Source organism: Cydia splendana, chromosome 24, assembly GCF_910591565.1.
Source record: "Cydia splendana chromosome 24, ilCydSple1.2, whole genome shotgun sequence".
In the NCBI taxonomy this organism is placed as follows: Eukaryota; Metazoa; Arthropoda; class Insecta; order Lepidoptera; family Tortricidae; genus Cydia; species Cydia splendana.
The window spans coordinates 6,690,517-6,711,741 of record NC_085983.1 but is presented as its reverse complement, the minus strand read 5'-3'; the positions used below and the strand labels follow the sequence as shown (position 1 = coordinate 6,711,741).

The following is a 21,225-nucleotide window of genomic DNA, read 5'->3' as shown; positions in this document are numbered from 1 at the left end:
ATGGGACGGAGGCCTGCTCGCGCTTGCACCTTGCGGTCGTATCTGTCGTAATAGACGCGTTTTGTTAGAAAGTGAACCTTATATACCTAGTACTATTATTTATTCTGTGACATTGTCGATCAATGATCATATTATTACTAATACTTCAATAAAAAAATAAGTTGACGACACAAAATCAAATCAAATAAAAAAATAAAGCTTCTTTCAAAAATAATACTAAAATGAGAAAATTTATGAATACGCGCAATTCATAGCTCTCTTAGGGTGGTATTCCATCTGTCCAATATCTTGGTCCAATGTGTATTTGCGTCTCACTCTCTCATTAATCAAAATGTGAAAAAAAATCAAAATCAAAAATACCACCCTAAGAGACCTATGAAATGCGCGTATCTTATGGATGATATTACGTTTTCCTTATTATGGGAACACGTAAAAGGTTATCTTTCGACATTTCTAATGTTTAAGTGGCAAATAAAATAAGGAGTTCTCTCCACCAAATTTATAACCAACAAAGTCAATTTAACTGGTCCGTTTTAGAAAATGTATATGTCGCAGTCAAAAGTTCGTTCTTCGCGTAGCAAAACCTTTTCGAAGACCTCTCACTTATAAACTTCTTTACAATAGTTACGTTCGTAGTAGATTGGAATTTGCCTCTGTAGTATGGAATCCTTTCTATAATGTCCATAAGACTCGAATTGAAAGACTCCAGAAAAAGTTTATTAAAGGACTGGAATTTCGAGTAGGTCGGAACTATGTAAATTACGCTTCCTCGGCTACACATCATAATATCCAGCCGCTTTCACTTAGGCGGTCATGTACAGATTTGGTATTTTTATTCAAAATTATTAATAATGTCGTAGATGCCCCCGACTTATTACATAAAATTGGCTTCCGTGTTCCCCGTAGGAATGAACGTAGTTGTCGTAGTAAGGCATTATTTAGCATTCCTAACAGCAGAACGAAACACGCACAGCATTCATATATTGGGCGCGCATGTAAGCAGTACAATGAAAAATGTATGGACGCAGACTTGTTTGGCAGTTCATTAGGTCTGTTTAAGAAAACTGTATATTCTTTGTTGAAGTAAAGAAAGTGTGAAATGTTGCAAGCAACCGCATACTTGTAATTTGAGTCTTTTCTCTTTTACATCTATTCTATTTTTATGTAATTGGGTACTATAAGTTTACACTAATTTTATACATTTGTAAATTATCTTTGTAAATTAGGGAACTATAGGTCTATACCGAAATTAATTTGTAGCTACTAGCTAAGTTGTTCATATGTTTATTTTAAGACTGTTTGTTTCTCAATAAAACAAAAAAAAAAAAAAAAAAAAGTGTGAACTGGTCAAAAGAACTTTTAACCAACAAAACAGGCAAATCTGCTTTTGACTGAGCATGTTGGTCAAAAGTAGTTTTACCTGAAAATCATTGGTTAATAGTAATTGTGACTGTTACTATCAGTCAAAAGTACTCCCAGAAATAGGTAGGTTAGGGTTTTTTTTTGCTACGCCCTAAAAACGAAACTGTTCGCAGAGATAGGTAGGTTAGGGTAATTTTTTTTTGCTACGCCCTAAAAACGAAACTGCTGCCAGAAATAGGTATGATTTTCAGGTAAAACTACTTTTTACCAACATGCTCAGTCAAAAGCAGTTTTGCCTGTTTTTGTCGGTTAAAAGTTCTTTTGACCAGTTCACACTTTTGACTGCAACATATACACTTACGCGGCATCGTTAGGGTGGTGAGCCAGCGCCTGCACGGCGAGATGCCACGCTCCCGCCGCCTCTAGTTGTTCGGCGACTCCGGTAATGCTCTCTATAGAGGGACTCCCGAACCACACGCCGAGCAGGAAGCTATAGAAAGAACATCCACACTCACGCGGCTTCGTTAGGGTGGTGAGCCAGCGCCTGCACGGCGAGATGCCACGCTCCCGCCGCCTCTAGTTGTTCGGCGACTCCGGTAATGCTCTCTATAGAGGGACTCCCGAACCACACGCCGAGCAGGAAGCTATAGAAAGAACATCCACACTCACGCGGCTTCGTTAGGGTGGTGAGCCAGCGCCTGCACGGCGAGATGCCACGCTCCCGCCGCCTCTAGTTGTTCGGCGACTCCGGTAATGCTCTCTATAGAGGGACTCCCGAACCACACGCCGAGCAGGAAGCTATAGAAAGAACATCCACACTCACGCGGCTTCGTTAGGGTGGTGAGCCAGCGCCTGCACGGCGAGATGCCACGCTCCCGCCGCCTCTAGTTGTTCGGCGACTCCGGTAATGCTCTCTATAGAGGGACTCCCGAACCACACGCCGAGCAGGAAGCTATAGAAAGAACATCCACACTCACGCGGCTTCGTTAGGGTGGTGAGCCAGCGCCTGCACGGCGAGATGCCACGCTCCCGCCGCCTCTAGTTGTTCGGCGACTCCGGTAATGCTCTCTATAGAGGGACTCCCGAACCACACGCCGAGCAGGAAGCTATAGAAAGAACATCCACACTCACGCGGCTTCGTTAGGGTGGTGAGCCAGCGCCTGCACGGCGAGATGCCACGCTCCCGCCGCCTCTAGTTGTTCGGCGACTCCGGTAATGCTCTCTATAGAGGGACTCCCGAACCACACGCCGAGCAGGAAGCTATAGAAAGAACATCCACACTCACGCGGCTTCGTTAGGGTGGTGAGCCAGCGCCTGCACGGCGAGATGCCACGCTCCCGCCGCCTCTAGTTGTTCGGCGACTCCGGTAATGCTCTCTATAGAGGGACTCCCGAACCACACGCCGAGCAGGAAGCTATAGAAAGAACATCCACACTCACGCGGCTTCGTTAGGGTGGTGAGCCAGCGCCTGCACGGCGAGATGCCACGCTCCCGCCGCCTCTAGTTGTTCGGCGACTCCGGTAATGCTCTCTATAGAGGGACTCCCGAACCACACGCCGAACAGGAAGCTATAGAAAGAACATCCACACTCACGCGGCTTCGTTAGGGTGGTGAGCCAGCGCCTGCACGGCGAGATGCCACGCTCCCGCCGCCTCTAGTTGTTCGGCGACTCCGGTAATGCTCTCTATAGAGGGACTCCCGAACCACACGCCGAGCAGGAAGCTATAGAGACAAAACAAACATCAATTAGCTTTCAAATTAATGTTTGTCTTTACTGCTATCAACTTAATTAAGAAATCGTTTTTAAGGTTCCGTACCTCAAAAGGAAAAAACGGAACCCTTATAGGATCACTCGTGCGTCTGTCTGTCCGTCTGTCACAGCCTATTTTCTCGGAAACTATTGGACCAATTAAGTTGAAATTTGGTACACATATGTAAATTAGTGACCCAAAGATGGATATGTTTTTTTTTATAATTTTAAAATACATAGGTTCGAATTTATTTCAGTAAATAGCCAAAAAATTACCAGGCCCTTTATCTCCGAAACTACTGGGTCTAAAATTTTGAAAAAAAAATACATAATATAGTTCTTATCTATAGGATGACAGGAAAACCTATTACAAATGTGCAGTCAAGCGTGAGTCGGACTTATGTACGGTACGGAACCCTAAAAACGCGAGTCCGACTCGCACTTGACCGGTTTTTTTTTTACTCAGTAACCTAAACTTAATAAACAAGAAATCGCCTTTTTACTTCGTGATCTAGGCTAGGAGGCAGTGCACAAATTTCGAGCGGCTCAGGGAGCCCTGGAGCGCGCCATGCTCGGCATCATACTTCAAGACCGAGTAAGGAATGTCGAGATCCGACGCCGCACCAAGGTGCAAGACGTGGGTTGCGCCATCACCAAACCACAGAATAAATAATAGTACTAGGTACAGAAGACTCACTCTCTAACAAAACGCGTCTGTTACGATCAGGACAGATATGGCCGCTAGGTGGCGACAGCGCCACGCACGGCTTATGGCTAACCACCAAAATTGGTGTGGAACGGATGTACTTTTAGCTACCTGTAGCAAAGCAACGAAATCGCGGAGTGAGCCACTCCTGACCAAACTTAAATGGAGCTGAGCCGGACAGTTGCCGGGCAGAGTGATGGCAGGTGGGCCATAATGTTAACAGAATGGTGGCCGCTTACAGACGAATGGAGTGCCTGGCGTCCGTTGGCTCGTTGGGTGGACCACATTCGGAAGATTGCGGGTCACTTCTGGATGAGATTGGCTAAGGACCGGGATATGTGGCGTACTCGAAGAGAGGCCTATGCTCAGCAGTGGGCGATAAAAGGCTGATATGATGATGATGAACTTAAGTTATCAACTCTTGGCAAGCCGGATAACCGCATTGGGGTACTAGTTTTTTTATTATGTAGTCATTCTTTATTATGTGGCGATAACGCAAAATGTTTATAGGTTAAATATAATGTATATGTTATGTCCTTTTTGAGCGACTGGCCATATATACATATTTTTTTAATATTATAGGACATTTTTACACGAATTGACTAAGCCCCGCGGCAGGCGTGGCTCACTCCGCGATTTCGTCGCTTTGCTACAGGTAGCTAAAAGTACATCCGTTCCACACCAATTTTGGTGGCTAGCCATAAGCCGCACGTGGCGCTGTCGCCACCTTTCGGCCATATCTGTCCTGATCGTAACAGACGCGTTTTTTTAGAGAGTGTCTTCTGTACCTAGTACTATTATTTATTCTGTGCCCGCGGTAAGCTCATGAAGGCTTGTGTTGTGGATACTCTCGCGTACACTCGAGCTGCATACATCGCTGTCATCGAATTGTTAGTAGCTCGGTACACGTCAAAGGCCGTCGGACCACTGTTACTTTTTACACAGTGGGCTCTGAATAATAATATTGTATATACCTTAAACTGTAGTCGGTAGGGTCGGGGGTGTAGGCTGCAGGGTGCAGTTTAGGGCTGTGGTTGAAGGCTCGAGCCCTGATTAACTCGTAGCGTAGGTCGAGCACGCGGCGTTGCTTGCCGTTCTGCAACAAATGGATACATTAATTCGGTCTTAAACATAAAATTTTTAATATTATTTCGACTGTTTGAATAGGGTATTTGACTGTATTTAAAATAATTTATTTTACACCATGCAAGAAATAAAGCACCTTAAGATTAATAGAGAAACGTAGACAGCAGTTATTTATAGACACAATTTCTATTTTAAAACCCGTATAAGACTATAAAGAGTAGGTAATTTGATCGTGACGTCACATGCTAGTGTTTCATATAAATTCCATAGTAGCAAACTCGTTTTGTCAGTTCGAAAAAAGAAACTGATTTGACTAGTAGTCAAATACCCTATTACAAGAATCATGGAAGAGCTCCCAACGACGCATTGTGTTGGATGACCTGCATTACACAATACTTCTGAAGTCTCAAGCGTCCATAGACTACGGTAGCCACACCGACGTGGTACAAAGATATGCCTGTTTGCCACCAACATATCAATCAGAGACAAAAATGTCCAAAATACCGCTTGTAGGCCGAGCGAAGCAAGGTCTTGTAATAATTGTAGGTCCTTGAGCAAGGCCGAGCGAAGCGAGATCTTGCAGATCAGTACTATGTGATCCTTCGAGCCGGATAACTGCCTCGGCGAGACCGAGAGAAGCGAGGTCTTGTAGTTTATTACTGGTCCTACGATCCAGATATGAAGCATCGAAAACATCACTACACTTTTAAAAGTTATAAAATAAAGCTCCCCGTCGCGTCTGTCTGTTTGTGTGTATGTATGTTCGCGATAAACTCGAAAACTACTGAACGGTTTATCATGCGGTTTTCACCTATCGATAGAATGATTCTTGAGACAGGTTTAGGTGTATAATTTGTTAAGGATTTGTGTAACCCGCGCGAAGCCGGGGCGGGTCGCTAGTGACGTTTAAAACTGAATGTTGATGGGTTGAAAATGTATACAGAATGTTGATGGGTTGAAAATGTATACAGAATGTTGATGGGTTGAAAATGTATACAGGATACTCACATCGTGGACAGTGACGTCGTACTCTCCCATATAGGGGGGCAGGGGGCACTTGAGCTCGGCCTGGTCGTCGAGCACCGCGGTGAGGTCGGCCGCGCCCTCTGGCTCGGACACGAAGAAGCTCTCGTACGTGCGCACCACGTGCTCAAGGGAGGGGACGGGCGCGCAGATGTATCTGTGGATAAATGGAGTGGTTGTTATACAGGGTGGAAGAATAAGTCGGGCACTGGAGGAAAACTACCTTAAATCCTTAAGTTGGCTCATTTTACTTAAAGGAAACATTCCTTTATTTTTAGGGTGCCGTACCCAAAAGGTAAAACGGGACCCTATTACTAAGACTTCGCTGTCCGTCCGTCCGTCCGTCTGTCTGTCACCAGGCTGTATCTCACGAACCGTGATAGCTAGACAGTTGAAATTTTCACAGATGATGTATTTCTGTTGCCGCTATAACAACAAATACTAAAAACAGAATAAAATAAAGATTTAAATGGGGCTCCCATACAACAAACGTGATTTTTGACCAAAATTAAGCAACGTCGGGCGTGGTCAGTACTTGGATGGGTGACCGTCTTTTTTTGCATTTTTTTCCGTTTTTTTTTTCATTATGTTACGGAACCCTTCGTGCGCGAGTCCGACTCGCACTTGCCCGGTTTTAAAAAGAAATAAAACTGCATTCATAGATTTTTCTTTTTTTCTTCAATTTTGCTTGTGTAAAAATATTCTTGAGTACTAAATTTTCGATTTTATGGATATTTTGTACGACAGACGAGTGTAATACCTAATGTTTCTTGGAGAAATGTTATCATTAACATTAACTGTATCGACTAGTAGAAAAAAATAGCGAGTGTTTATTTTTTGGAAGTTTTACTCCGTTCGATTCCCGGTCGAGACAAGCGAATTTAAATAAATCTTTGAATGCAGTTTTGTTTCTTTTTAAAAATAAAGGAATGTGTCCTTTAAGTAAAATGAGCCAACTTAAGCATTTGAGGTAGTTTCCCTCCAGGGCCCGACATATCTTTCCACACTGTATATGTCGCAGACCGTATATTATGAATTTATGATGGCTGCGTTTGATGGAATGTCAAGTATTGAAATATAGACTATTTGAGTGTGTTTGGCTGCGATACAGTGACTTTTATTTGAATGACCCGAACAGCTGTTTTAATGGATTGGTTCCTGGCTGATTCTGATGACAGCCCAAATGGGCTGGCATCCTGAGTGGAACCGGCAGTCAGATTTGAATTGGAAAAGTGTCGCAGTCAACCTCACTGCATTCCTGTAATTTATATTTTTATGAATCGAGTATCTTTAATTTATGTGATCGTTTATTTAAGACACTCGTCGTTATATATATATATATATATATTTTTGTTTTATTAGCCTGGTTTAGTGTCCCACTGCTGGGCAAAGGCCTCCCCTCCCTTCCTCCACTCAACCCTGTCTTTTGTAATTTCCCGTCAATCAGGATAAAATGCGTCTAAGTCGTCCCACCATCTCCTTTTCGGTCTGCCTGCACTTCAATAATATTAGATGTCATTTTTAAAATAATGAAAATTTCTACTATTTTACTATGTTATATAAATACGGAGCTTAACAAGGACGTAAACAAAAAATTAGTCATTTAATCATCATAATGAGTTACAATTTCTTATAGTAATGTGAATTATGTCCTTTCTAACACTAAATTCCAAGGCTTAATGACACACCTCATTTCCTGAATACAATTTAAGTATTTTTCGACCTGATAACGTTATATTTTGGTACATTGATGCGAGGTATGTATAATTAGAAGTACAAAATTGGCATACTCTCAAAATCTTCATAAAAGTAATAGTAATGTTTTTCTGCTTGGTTCAAATCCCTAACTCTATGCTAAAAAGTTGTTCGTTATCTACATATGGCTATGAACACTAACCTAGCAGCATGTAGCGTCTGCAGCCAGTCTCCCTCCATAAGCTTGGTCCGGGGGCTCTCCAAGCCAGCGAGGAGTTGTAAGGAGGCCAGTCGCTGGGCTGACACTGTGCTTACAGCGCACTCTCCCCACTATGACAGCTGACGAAATAGTCTGATAATGAATGCTTTTAACAAGATACCTGGCAGTGGCATGTAGTGTCTGCAGCCAGTCGCCTTCCATGAGCTTGGTCCGGGGGCTCTCCAAGCCAGCGAGGAGTTGTAAGGAGGCCAGTCGGTGTGCTGACACTGTGCTTTCGGCTCCGCACTCTCGCCATTGAGACAGCTGACGAGCTATGAGGCTGCGGAATACCCCGTCTCCTGGAAACAGTATATATTATTATGGTCACCACTCAAGACGCTTTTTAGGGTTCCGTACCCAAAGGGTAAAAACAGGACCTTATTACTAAGACTCCGCTGTACGTCCGTCTGTCTGTCACTAGGCTGTTTCTCATGAACCGTGATAGCTAGACAGTTGAAATTTTCACAGATGATGTATTTCTGTTGCCGCTATAACAACAAATACTAAAAAGTACGGAACCCTCGGTGGGCGAGTCCGACTCGCACTTGTCCGGTTTTTCTATCCCTACATCTCTTCATACAAACAGCAACACTCCTAACTGTACATCGGCGGACCTTATTAAAAAAGCCATAAGGTCCACCTGGACAGTTAACAGAGCGGGCGAGGGTACAATACAGATATCCTCTACTTACTATTTTTATTTTGAAATTAAAATGTTTTTCTAAAATGTCCCAAAAAACTGACATCTATATAAATTGTAAATACAGATGTCAATCACAATGAAAAAAATCAACAATGATCAACTCTGGCCAGCGTGGGACTCGAACCCACATCCTTGGATTGCCGGTCCAATGCGTTACCAATTCCGCCAGCTGACCATCCGTCAATCAACGCGCATTCGCGAACGTGTATTTACAATTTATATAGATTGTAATAATGTGGTACGCCCCACAATAAAAAAAGGAAAAATATATTATCATATCACTGATATGTTCGGAATTTTGAATATTTTGCCAGGCTTCTGTAACGTAAGAAATGGGGCTTCGTCACTGCAGACGCTGTTCCAATGTGATGGGACCTCTATGAGTATGCTTAGAACATTTATATCGAAACAAAATTTAAATATATCCTCAATTAAATATCTTCGAATATCTGTGGTAAAACTTACCAGCGGCTTGCGCGATGAGTGAGGCCATGTGCATGTCTCCGTGGTCTCTAGAGACCTTGCAGGCCTCCAGTAACCGCCCGCCTAATAGCAGGGTCCATACACGCGCACTGTGCCCGTCTGTCTCTGTAAATAAATAACAATTTACAACGAAAAATATTAGACCTTTTTATGGAGGGTAAATTTTTCTGCTGCTTTTTCCTAATCAGAACACGATCCCGAATATGCCCTTAAACGGATCCCCAATATTTTTATTACACCTTGTATAGTATAGCCAGGCGTGGCTCACTCCGCGATTTCGTCGCGTCGCTACAAGTACATGCGGCCCACACTAATTTTGGTGTCTAGCAGTAGTAGTTGCCGCGCACCGCTACGGAACGGACGCCTGCTCGCGCTTGCGCCACCTTGCGGTCATATCTGTCGTAATTGACGCGTTTCGTTAGAGAGTCGACCTACGGTACCTAGATTTATTATTTATTATGTGGTACAAGCTTACCATCCTCCGCCTCTGGCTTGCACGGCCGTTCTAGCTCACGGTCGGTGATGGCGGCCACCGCCTCCGTCAGCCAACGTAGCAGCTCTCGATGACGGTTCACTACTGACAAGTCATCTGTGCCAGGAACGCCTGGTAACAAAGTTTTGCAACAATTATACATACATAGAAGGTAAGATATAATCAATGCCGGAGTGTCCATGAATGTGCTTCGCGAAAATTTCCCTAGAAAATTGATATGCTGTTTGTGAGATATCACGTGGCCACCGCGATCGCCCGATTTGACCACTATGGATTTTTCTATGGGGGTACCTCAAAAGCAGAGTTTATAATAACAATGCACAAATATCACCAATGAAATCCGCAACATTTCGCCGGCTATGCTGCAGCATGTAGTGCTAAACGCGACGCTCCGTTTCAAAGAAAGCGTACGTGTTCACGGAGATCATTTAGAGGATATAATTTTTAAGCAACTAAATCCGCATCTGTGCTCTTTTCTAACAGATGTAAATAAATTCTCTACCTTAATCCGTTTTTTTTTTATTTCGTATTAACTAAAGAGATTGTTACTTACCGCCGTTGTCTAAGTCCGCGCCCCACAGCGCCTCGCACAGCGTCCACACCTCGTAGCAGTACGCTCCCGACACGCCAAACTAAAAAAAAAACAACTATAAAACAAATTTCTTTTATTCATTTTTTTTTTTTTTTTTTTTTTTTTGTTTTATTGAGAAACAAACAGTCTTAAAATAAACATATGAACAACTTAGCTAGTAGCTACAAATTAATTTCGGTATAGACCTATAGTTCCCTAATTTACAAAGATAATTTACAAATGTATAAAATTAGTGTAAACTTATAGTACCCAATTACATAAAAATAGAATAGATGTAAAAGAGAAAAGACTCAAATTACAAGTATGCGGTTGCTTGCAACATTTCACACTTTCTTTACTTCAACAAAGAATATACAGTTTTCTTAAACAGACCTAATGAACTGCCAAACAAGTCTGCGTCCATACATTTTTCATTGTACTGCTTACATGCGCGCCCAATATATGAATGCTGTGCGTGTGGTATTCGGGATTAGGGATCTAAGTAAAACCACCAAGATAGCTAGACCAAGACTGATTTATTTTAATTCTAAACCTACCGCACATTCCTCAGCTACCCACATCTATAATTATGATGATATACCTATGTATGTATACAACATCTTCCCCCTTATGAATAAACATGCATATTTTCATATGAGGTACACCAAGCTTAAAACACAGTTAACCTAGCCAAGCAAAATCAAACTAGAACCTTATCTTATTAAATGCATAACAAGACCATCTATATATTTATATATCTTTTTTAATATCTAAGTTTATATATTTATTTAACAATCACTACAGCAACACTACTAAGCTTCTATCTTATATTTTATAATATTACTTCTACACATTTTTTTATTAATGTTACAAGAAAAAAATTAACATGCAGCGATACTTGCACTAGGCCATTGTGAACCCTATTACATTGCATTAAGGTTCATCACAAGGTTATTAACCGTAATTAGTGTATGAATACAATGCAGTTGATATCGTTTACTTTTGCTAAGCACATTACTTATTTACGAGTTACCTATAACCATAACTTATAACTATTTATGATATCCTTATTTACTAGTTGACATTTTAAACTTGATACGTAAGTTAGATATAGACAATGTTTTTCGTTACGTATTACGTACCTAAGTGGTTTTTATATATATATATATATATATATATATAATAGCAAATACACCATTCATAGGCAATATTTATACCATATTAACTTCAGCTTTATAACTAAAACCTATCCGGCGTGCGTACTCGCCGGCCTGAACGAGTGTAGCGGAAAGCGGAATCTTGATCAGCTGTGGCCTGGGGCCCACGGGAACTCTGTGGTCCCGGTGTTTGACCTCCGCCACACTCCTCCAAGTCATCGTAATAGTATTTTGGAAAATTTACCCCTGAACTGCTACTATTGCCAGAGCTGTCAGTGGGCGACGCCGGCGCCGCCGGTATGATCTGCTGCCTGTTGCGGCGGTATCGGCGGCCGTCCGGCGTGCGCACCCAGTAGGAGCGCGGCTCGGCGGCGGCGCGCTCCACCTGCGCGCGCACCCAGCGCCCTCTGCCGTTTATCTCGGTCGGGTCTCGAATACGCACCTGCTCATTATCTTTTAATGGTTTTAATGACCTAGTTCCTCTATTGTAATATTCCTTCGCTTTGTCATTCTTAATATCGCGTCTGATTGCTATTTCTTTTCTCACCGGAGTCTTAGGGTTCAATAGGCTACTTTTTACCGGTAACTTTGTATTTAATCTCCTACCAAACAATAACTGAGCAGGTGAGTATTTTTCACCCGATATTGGTGTGTTGCGAAAATTCAACAGTGCCACGTAAAAATCAGTTTTAGTTTCTTGTGATTTTATGATCATATTCTTGACTGTTTGCACATTACGCTCCGCCAGACCGTTCGAGCGAGGATAATGCGGTGAACTAGTAACCTGTTCGAAATCCCAATCCCTAGCGAACTCTCTAAACTCCTGCGACACAAATTGACAACCGTTATCTGATACCAATCTTTGCGGTATCCCGTGACGTGCAAACATCGGCTTCAAAATACCTATCACTGTCGCGCTTCTCAAATCCACTATAGTGGCCACCTCCACGTACTTGGAGTAATAGTCAACCACGAGCAAATACTGTTTGTCCTTTACCTGAAAAATATCAGCTGCGAGCACCTGCCAAGGCCTATCGGGGTCGGCGTGCGGCGCGAGCGGTTCGCGCGGCGGCGAGGCGCGCCGCTGCGCGCACGTCTCGCATTCGCGCACCGCGCGTTCCACGGCAGCCGCCATGCCCGGCCACCACATCACGTCTCGCGCTCGTCTCTTGCACTTCTCGATGCCGAGATGACCTTCATGTACCTTCTTGATCATTTCGGCCCATAAACCACTAGGGATAATCACCAAGTCGTTCCGAAACACTACGTCCTCCACGACATGGATCTCATCTCTGACCTCCCAGTAAGACTTAGCTTTTTCAGTTACAATACTTTTGGTATGCGGCCATCCCTTTCTGTAATACCCCATTACTTCACACAAACTCTGGTCTATTCTCGTTGCCTCTCGTATTGCCTGCATTTTAGTGCTACTAAATGGTAGGTTACTCACTAGAGTATTTATATGTAAATTTACCTCCTCTTGTACCCGGTGATCGCTCCTACCGCCTAAATCCGTGGTCGCCCTTGACAACGTGTCAGCCACGTACATCAGTCGCCCTGGTACATAACAAATACTTAAAGAATATATTTGCAGTTTTAATAACATACGTTGTAGTCTTATCGGTGTCTCGTTCAGCGGCTTTTTGAAAATAGCCTCCAATGGCTTATGATCCGTTTCTACCGTTACCTGAGAGTGCCCATAGATAAATTGGTGAAACTTACTGCAGCCAAACAGGATAGCGAGGAGCTCCTTCTCTATTTGAGCCCATCTGGACTCGGTGGGAGTGAGCGTGCGCGCGGCGTAGGCCACGGGCCGCCCGCCCTGCAGCAGCACAGCGCCCAGCCCGCGCGAGCTCGAGTCCACCGACACCGTCACCGGCTCGTTCGGCGAGTAGTACCTAAGTGTCGGCGTATGTGCTAATTGACGCTTAAGATCATTGAATGCTTTCGTGTGCCCCTCATGCCAGTCGAAACTTATATCTTTTTTTAATAGCTCCCTTAACGGCTCCACCTTATCTGCATAATTATGAATAAAACGAGACACATAATTTGTCATGCCTATAAAGCGTTCTAGCCCTTTTTTGTCTTCCGGAATAGGCATATTTTCGATACACTTCACCCTATCTGGATCAATCCGAATTCCATTTCTATCAAGTATGTGGCCCAAAAATTTTACAGTATCCTGACCAAACACACACTTGTTCTTATTGAACTTAACCCCATGCTCAGCCGCTACGCGCATTACCTCCCCCAACCTCTGATCGTGTTCATCTCGCGTCTTTCCGTAAACTAATATATCGTCAATAAACACCTCCACACCCTGCCTTGCAAATAATTTATACATTATACTGTGAAAAACTTCTGACGCACAACTGACCCCGAACGGTAACCTGAGGAAGCGGAAGCGCCCAAAAGGGGTCGCGAATGTGCAAAGTTTTGAGCTAGGTTCATCTAGAACACACATATAAAACCCTTTACTCGCATCTAACACCGAAAAATACATGGCACCCGAGATATTAGCCGTTATTTCATCAAGAGTGGGGAGTTGGAAATGGCTTCGCTTTATCGCTTTATTTAAATGCTGAGGATCCAGACATAGTCGAATATTTCCATCCGCTTTTTCTACTATCACAATATTGGAGACCCAGTCAGTCGGTTCACTAACTGGCACTATTATATTTAACTGCTGAAGCCTTTGCAACTCCTCCTCTAATTTTGGCCGTAATTTAATTGGTATTTTTCGAGACCCTCTAACAACAGGCGGGACAGTTTCATCAATTGTTAACTTATGTAACCCCGGTAACTGGCCAATTCCCTCAAATATGTGCTTATGCGACGCTATCATCTTACTAATGCTCGAGTCTTTAATTTCATAAATACGCTTTATTAATCTTAATTGTACGCAAGCATCTCGCGATAACAAACTGTCACAGTGTCGGCGTCTAGCACATATATTTTTTGTCTAATTATAGCATCATTAAAACTCAAATCCGCTTCAAAACAACCTACAACTGGTAATATATGTTTACTAACCTCTTTCAATATTGAACTCGCCTTACATAATAATTGCTTATCAAATCCGGCACCCACATAATTGTTTATCGAGATAACTGTCACGTCCGCGCCGCTGTCCAATTTAAACTGCACCCGTGCTCCGTTTACTACTATCCACTCGTACCAGCCCTTTCTGTCAACACTTCCGATTTCAATTCCCCTTATCATAAACTCCTCCTCTTCGCTCATTTCCTCCGTCGATTGACACGATAACTCACGCATCGTATGACTCACAAATCCGGACGACCGACAACATCTCGCGAAATGGCCTCTCCTATTACACTTAAAGCATGTCACTTGCACAGCTGGACATCTGTTGCCGTCATGCGCGTAGCTACAATTCCAACATCGGCGCTCCCTTCGGCCGGCACCGGCAGCGGTCGTGGCGCGGGGCCCGGCGGGCGGCGGGCCCGGGCGGCCGGCGGCCCGCGGGCGCGCCACGACGGGCTCGATGGCGGCGCTCGGCGCAGGCGGCTCCGCGACGCGCACGGCTCCGGCCTGCTCGCTCGCCACCTCGGCCGCCCTGCACCATCTGCTGCGGCGTCTTTTAACTCCAAGTCCGACTTTCTGAGCATCCTTTCCCTCAGCTGGCCATCTTTTATCCCCCTTATCATTTGAGTCAAAATCAAGCTATCCCTTAGATCCCCAAATTTACACGATTTACTTTTCACTTTCAATGCGGCATAATATTTCTCAAACTTGTCACTTCCCTGAGAGCACTCAAAAAACAGATGTCTCTCAAAGTTAATGTTTTTTGTTGGGTCACACCTCGATTCAAACTTTTCGCACAACACATCAAAATCGTCCTTTTCGGCCTCTTCAAAGTCCAATTCTTCATATATTTCACGCCCACTTTTACCAATGATATGTAAGAATAACGCACATTTTTCCTTCCCCGATGCCCCATCACGCCCCGAAGCTACCAAGTACCAATCGAATGTCTTTTTCCAATCACGCCAATTGTCCGCCATATTACCGTTGCTGCCGTCGCATAACGGCGGCGGCTGTTGTAAACTTGCATAGCCCTTATTCTGAGCGGCCGACCCTGCAATTTCTTTTCCCGTCATCACTAAACAACCGAGACGTCCGATTTACGATTAATACACTGAGTTATTTACACCTGACACCATGTGGTATTCGGGATTAGGGATCTAAGTAAAACCACCAAGATAGCTAGACCAAGACTGATTTATTTTAATTCTAAACCTACCGCACATTCCTCAGCTACCCACATCTATAATTATGATGATATACCTATGTATGTATACAACAGTGCGTGTTTCGTTCTGCTGTTAGGAATGCTAAATAATGCCTTACTAAGACAACTACGTTCATTCCTATGGGGAACACGGAAGCCAATTTTATGTAATAAGTCGGGGGCATCTACGACATTATTAATAATTTTGAATAAAAATACCAAATCTGTACATGACCGCCTAAGTGAAAGCGGCTGGATATTATGATGTGTAGCCGAGGAAGCGTAATTTACATAGTTCCGACCTACTCGAAATTCCAGTCCTTTAATAAACTTTTTCTGGAGTCTTTCAATTCGAGTCTTATGGACATTATAGAAAGGATTCCATACTACAGAGGCAAATTCCAATCTACTACGAACGTAACTATTATAAAGAAGTTTATAAGTGAGAGGTCTTCGAAAAGGTTTTGCTACGCGAAGAACGAAACCGAAGTTGTTTGTATGCTTTGTTTAATATATGATCTATATGTGGGTTAAACGTTAGTTTTGCATCCATTAGCACCCCTAGGTCACGTATACTATGCTGTCGTGTTAGAGAACTGCCGCAGAGCCGGTAACTGAATACAATGGGATCCCTTTTCCGAGTGAAGGTAATAACTGAACATTTGTCACTATTTAAAAACAGATTATTTTGCACACAATATGTTTCAAAGCTAGTTAAATCATCCTGCAATAGAGCACAGTCAGCGTCTGTTTTAATGATTCGAAATATTTTAGTATCATCGGCGTATAAAAGGGCTTTAGAATTTGTCAGACACTCCGTGATATCGTTTATGTATAAAATGAATAATAAAGGGCCCAAATGGGACCCTTGAGGGACACCTGAAGTGGTTATTTTGAAAGCCGATGAAAAACCGCCAAGTACAACACTTTGGGACCTATTTTCTATATACGATTTCACCCATCGAAAAAGATCACCATGGATTCCAAGTTTCCAAAGTTTCACCAGAAGCGTATTGTAAGAAATTTTGTCGAACGCTTTAGCGAAGTCTGTGTAAACTGCGTCGACTTGATACTTATTATCCATTGCATCTCGTATGACTTCACTAAAGGACAAAAGATTACTCTCCACACTTCGACCCTTATAGAACCCGTGCTGACTCGGATTGATATGACGCCGTACAGCGTTTGATAATTGGTCAGTGACAATTTTTTCCAATATTTTACCGAATTGGCACAACTTAGAAATAGGCCTATACTTTACGACGTCTTGACTTATAGAACCCTTAGGTATTGGTGTGATCCACGCCGTTTTCCAGATTTGCGGTACCTTTCCCTCCTTAATAGACTGCTGATATAATTTGGTGACAGGTTAGCCTATTGTGGCCCACTGCTGGGCAAAGGCCTCCCTCTCTTTCTTCCACGCGTCTCGGTCTATAGTCTGTATCTTTAGGTATTTAAATAAAAGTAAACAAACGATTTGTACATTTTCGGGTAGTTATAACTTATACTGGGTCAAGCAGATCTTGTCAGTAGAAAAAGGCGGCAAATTTGAAAAATGTAGGCGCGAAGGGATATCGTCCCATAGAAAATTTGAATTTCGCGCCTTTTTTTACTGACAAGATTTGATTGATCAGCTATATAACATTTATTGGTTAACCGAGCAAATACAAAAGCGCTGGATCGCGCGTGGATCTGTCATTGAACGACCTGACTTTAACCTACATTAATTGATCGTGTACTGTTTTCATCTACCCTCAACTACTGGCTTAAGAATCCATTTGAGATACCTAAATTATTTAAATACCTAAAGATACAGAGTCTAGGGCAATATTAGAACAATCTTTCCGAAAAACGCCAAGGTCATGCCGCCATCTTCTTCGAGGTCTGCCGTGACGCCGCACTATATAGAACAAATCTCATTTTAATATTTTTAATTTATAGGGTTCCGTACCCAAAGGGTAAAACGGGACCCTATTACTAAGACTCCGCTGTCCGTCCGTCTGTCACCAGGCTGTATCTCGTGATCTCGTGATAGGTAGACAGCTGAAATTTTCACAGATGATGTATTTCTGTTGCCGCTATAACAACAAGTACTAAAAACAGAATAAAATAAAGATTTAAGTGGGGCTCCCATACAACAAACGTGATTTTTGACCGAAGTTAAGCAACGTCGGGCGGGGTCAGTACTTGGATGGGTGACCGTTTTTATAGATAACTAGACGGACCCGCAGCTCCGCTCGCGTAAATGAAATAAAGAGTTTGTCTTATGTTTAGTTAATTACCGACATTATTATGTATTCAACCCTGCCAGGGTTTATAACAATTATAACTGTGATAGGGATTTCTTATTTGTAGCCGTTATTTGGATAAATGATTTCGCAAATTTCTCAAAAATTATGTTATTTGATAAAAGGCAATATTGTATTTTTTCAACTACGTAGGTTGTATTGTATTTAAAACTTGTTTCAACATAAAATTATTACTTATTTTTATAAGCCTAGTTGCAAAAACGTTCAATAGATTAATTTCCGCCTTAAGACGAATATGGACGACCACCGCCCATAAATCGCCTTTTCATACAAACGTAGGTAGTCCCCATTTCCCTTTCTGGATATTAACATTACTTACTACGGCTACGGTGACGCAACGACCCAAAGGGAGTCCTGGCCTCCGACACCAGATCACGCCATGTTTCTCGGTCTTGCGATAGCTCTCGCCAGTCGCCATGGCCGATGTTGAGCAGGTCTAGAGCAACTACGTCGTTTCAGCGGTACCTAGGACGTCCACTCGGGCGTCTCCCATTTTGTTGTCCCAAGTACGCTCTCTTCACGGCACGATCCTCTCCCATTCTCTCTAAAGAAGTGTCCGAGCCACATGAAGCTTAGCCGCTTTGGTCTCTCAATATTTCGCCACTATATCAGAACAGCTCCTTATTTCTATGGCAACAAAGTTATATTACGATATTTGGCTGACTGCTGACTGTACATTTGCTTATTTTCATCAGGTCGCTCAAAAATATCTGAGCATGCACTTTATCTACCCTACATTATAACTTACTATCAACTTTGTATTTTTGGCCCATCTCGGCAGCCCGTTCCCCGGACGAATGGCAATGTTTGCCGAAGCCGTGATAGTCATCTGAATAATGTACCTAACTCAAAAAGAAATTTAAAACAACAAAGTACAAATTATTAATAATATGATAATATGAATTTGATTGATAAGTCATATATGGCATAAGCAGGCATAAGTCACTCCTATGGGCTATAGACTGAGTATGCTGAGGTTAAGGTTGACAGCACTTTTTATGTTACTTCGTGTAAAAATTAAAAAAACGTCGAAATAACTGTATACCAACATGACAAACATAATTTAGGTTACTTTAACCTGCTTTAACTTACGAATAATTTGGTCTAGTCTGCAACACAACCGAAACGAAATCAACGGAGAGCTGCCGAGAAATGGTCGATCGTCGTAAAATAAAGATTGTTATGAAAATTTCTTTTGCTTATTGTAAATTAAATACGCATCGAAAGCAATAGTTTTTATGTTCTAGTTCTATTCCCATATTTAAATAATAGATTGGAACAGTTTTTTATTATCATACGTGCGTCGTATTTGAGAAACGTGTCAAAAACTTTTTTAGAAATTTGTAAAGCGCCATCTCGCTTCTTCCCTCGTTTTTTATCCCGTTCTGGTTTTTCAATTTTATATATATGATGGTACGGAACCCTTCGTGTGCGAGTCCGACTCGCACTTGGCCGGTTTTTAATGACAGATACTCTCTGAACGCCCGCAGGGCTTCCCTTCTGTCCCGCGGTGCCTCCTTCAGCGTGAGCCGCGGACAGTGCTCCCCGGCCGATTTCTCAGCGGGGAAAGACGTCGACCATACCAGGAGTTTCCATTTACTCTTGGTTACCAAGCACTCTATACAGGTTACCTTAGTTTTCCTGTCCCGGTCCTGCCCCGCGCGCTCGCGGAGCGCCCGCAGGGCTTCCCTTCTGTCCCGCGGCGCCTCCTTCAGCGTGAGCCGCGGACAGAGCTCCCCGGCTGAATCCTCAGCGGGTACAGACGTCGACCATTCCAGGAGTTTCCATTTACTCTTGGTTACCAAGCACTCTGCACAGGTTACCTTAGTTTTCCTGTCCCGGTCCTGCCCCGCGCGCTCGCGGAGCGCCCGCAGGGCTTCCCTCCTGTCCCGCGGCGCCTCCTTCAGCGTGAGCCGCGGACAATGTTCCTCGGCCGATTCCTCAGCGGGGAAAGACGTCGACCATTCCAGGAGGGTTTCCATCTGCTTGGTGAGCGTGGTCTGGGGAAATAACAGCGGTGAGACCGAGCATACTTAGTACAATTTTATTATAAATAAATGTAGGCGCGAAGACTCGAACTTCCATACAAATTTTAAATTTCTTGGTAAAAATTGGTAATAATTTATTTTTTTTGTTCAGTAAATGAAAACTAAAAAATGATATGAAAAGTTTCCTTAATTCCTATTTAAAGTTAATTGTTTTAATGTAAAGTACCATTTCTTAAAATATCGGTAATCTGTTAGCACATTGTATATGTAGACTAACCCCCTTATTCATAAACGTTTACTTAAGTTGACAAGCCGATAATAATCGATTGTCCCTTTCCATCATACTAATACGTCGGAAAGGGACAAACGATTATTATCGGCTTGTCAACTTTAGTAAACGTATATGAATAAGGGGGTTACTGGCGAATACAAACAGAAGAATAATAAGACACGTAAAACCCTACGCTTATCAACTAGGGCAGCTGTTCTCAAAGTGTCCTCCGCGGGCTCCTAGGGCAAAGCCTCTGTTGGGGCTCCGCGAGAATACTAGTAATAATAAGAAGAAATAGCTCTTCTATAGGTATATCTGCTCCACAGTGATGAACGATTTTTTTTAATTTGGGGCTCCGTCAAATATTTCGCTTTCCAAAAGAGTTCCGCCACCAAAATGGTTTGAACACCGCTGATCTAGGGTTTGTGGGCCCTTGTATCTACAGTCTACCTATCCTAGGTATCTTTTATGTAATTTTGCCCCTATTTAGTTATGATCCGAGCTTACCATGAAGTTGGTGGTGGTGTCAGTCTGTCCTATGGCCAGCCTGGCGACCACGGGCTCGCTCCAGTCGTCTTCAGCACGCCCCGCGACGTATTTACCGATCTCCGATAGCTGTGCCGCTGGAAATATTTAAAATATTAACACGTCGACATTTTAAAGTTGGCCGTAGCTCTAAATATCTATAATGAACTCTAAGTTAATCGGGCGTTTTCAAAAATCGCTGTAGGTTCAAGAGATATTCGGATTTTGAGAAATTTGAGGTAGGTTATAACAGGCAGAACGGGCATCGCACCAGGGGATGTTAGTGGGTATTCTCCTCATCTCCCTCTGATTAGCAGAGGGAGTTACGGGAGGAGCGAGTCCCACATACCACCCCCCAATGGACTTCTCCAGCCCGGGGGATGCGTAATTGCATTTACCCCTGCGTCAAAAAAAGGTTAGAACATGCAACGATTTCTAAAAACGCTTATCGTAGCAACATATGTATTCTGTTTACCTCTGGGCAGGTCGACGAGAGCGTCATATGTGGAGGCGAAGACCATAGCGCCGCCGGGACCGAACCCGACACGGCTGTGGCGCGCGCGACTCACTGACAGATCCGCTATGCAAGCCG

At 43.1% G+C, this 21,225-nt stretch overlaps 1 protein-coding gene and 1 non-coding gene across 2 annotated transcripts in view; both read right to left on the bottom strand.

Annotated features, from left to right (window-relative positions):
- The window catches only part of LOC134802173 (nuclear pore complex protein Nup98-Nup96-like), a 98,965-nt gene that overhangs the window by 16,274 nt on the left and 61,466 nt on the right, over positions 1-21,225 (bottom strand). Inside the window, exons 35-43 of the mRNA XM_063774766.1 lie at positions 20,616-20,731; positions 19,673-19,849; positions 10,114-10,192; positions 9,543-9,671; positions 9,050-9,172; positions 8,003-8,180; positions 5,913-6,084; positions 4,793-4,914; positions 1,724-1,852 (exon numbers count right to left, since the gene is read on the bottom strand). Coding sequence (XP_063630836.1) covers positions 1,724-1,852; positions 4,793-4,914; positions 5,913-6,084; positions 8,003-8,180; positions 9,050-9,172; positions 9,543-9,671; positions 10,114-10,192; positions 19,673-19,849; positions 20,616-20,731 — 1,225 coding nt within the window. The remainder of the gene's footprint in view (positions 1-1,723; positions 1,853-4,792; positions 4,915-5,912; positions 6,085-8,002; positions 8,181-9,049; positions 9,173-9,542; positions 9,672-10,113; positions 10,193-19,672; positions 19,850-20,615; positions 20,732-21,225) is intronic.
- Trnaa-ggc (transfer RNA alanine (anticodon GGC)) lies at positions 8,688-8,759 on the bottom strand. Its single transcript has one exon. It is a non-coding gene; the product is annotated as a tRNA-Ala (tRNA).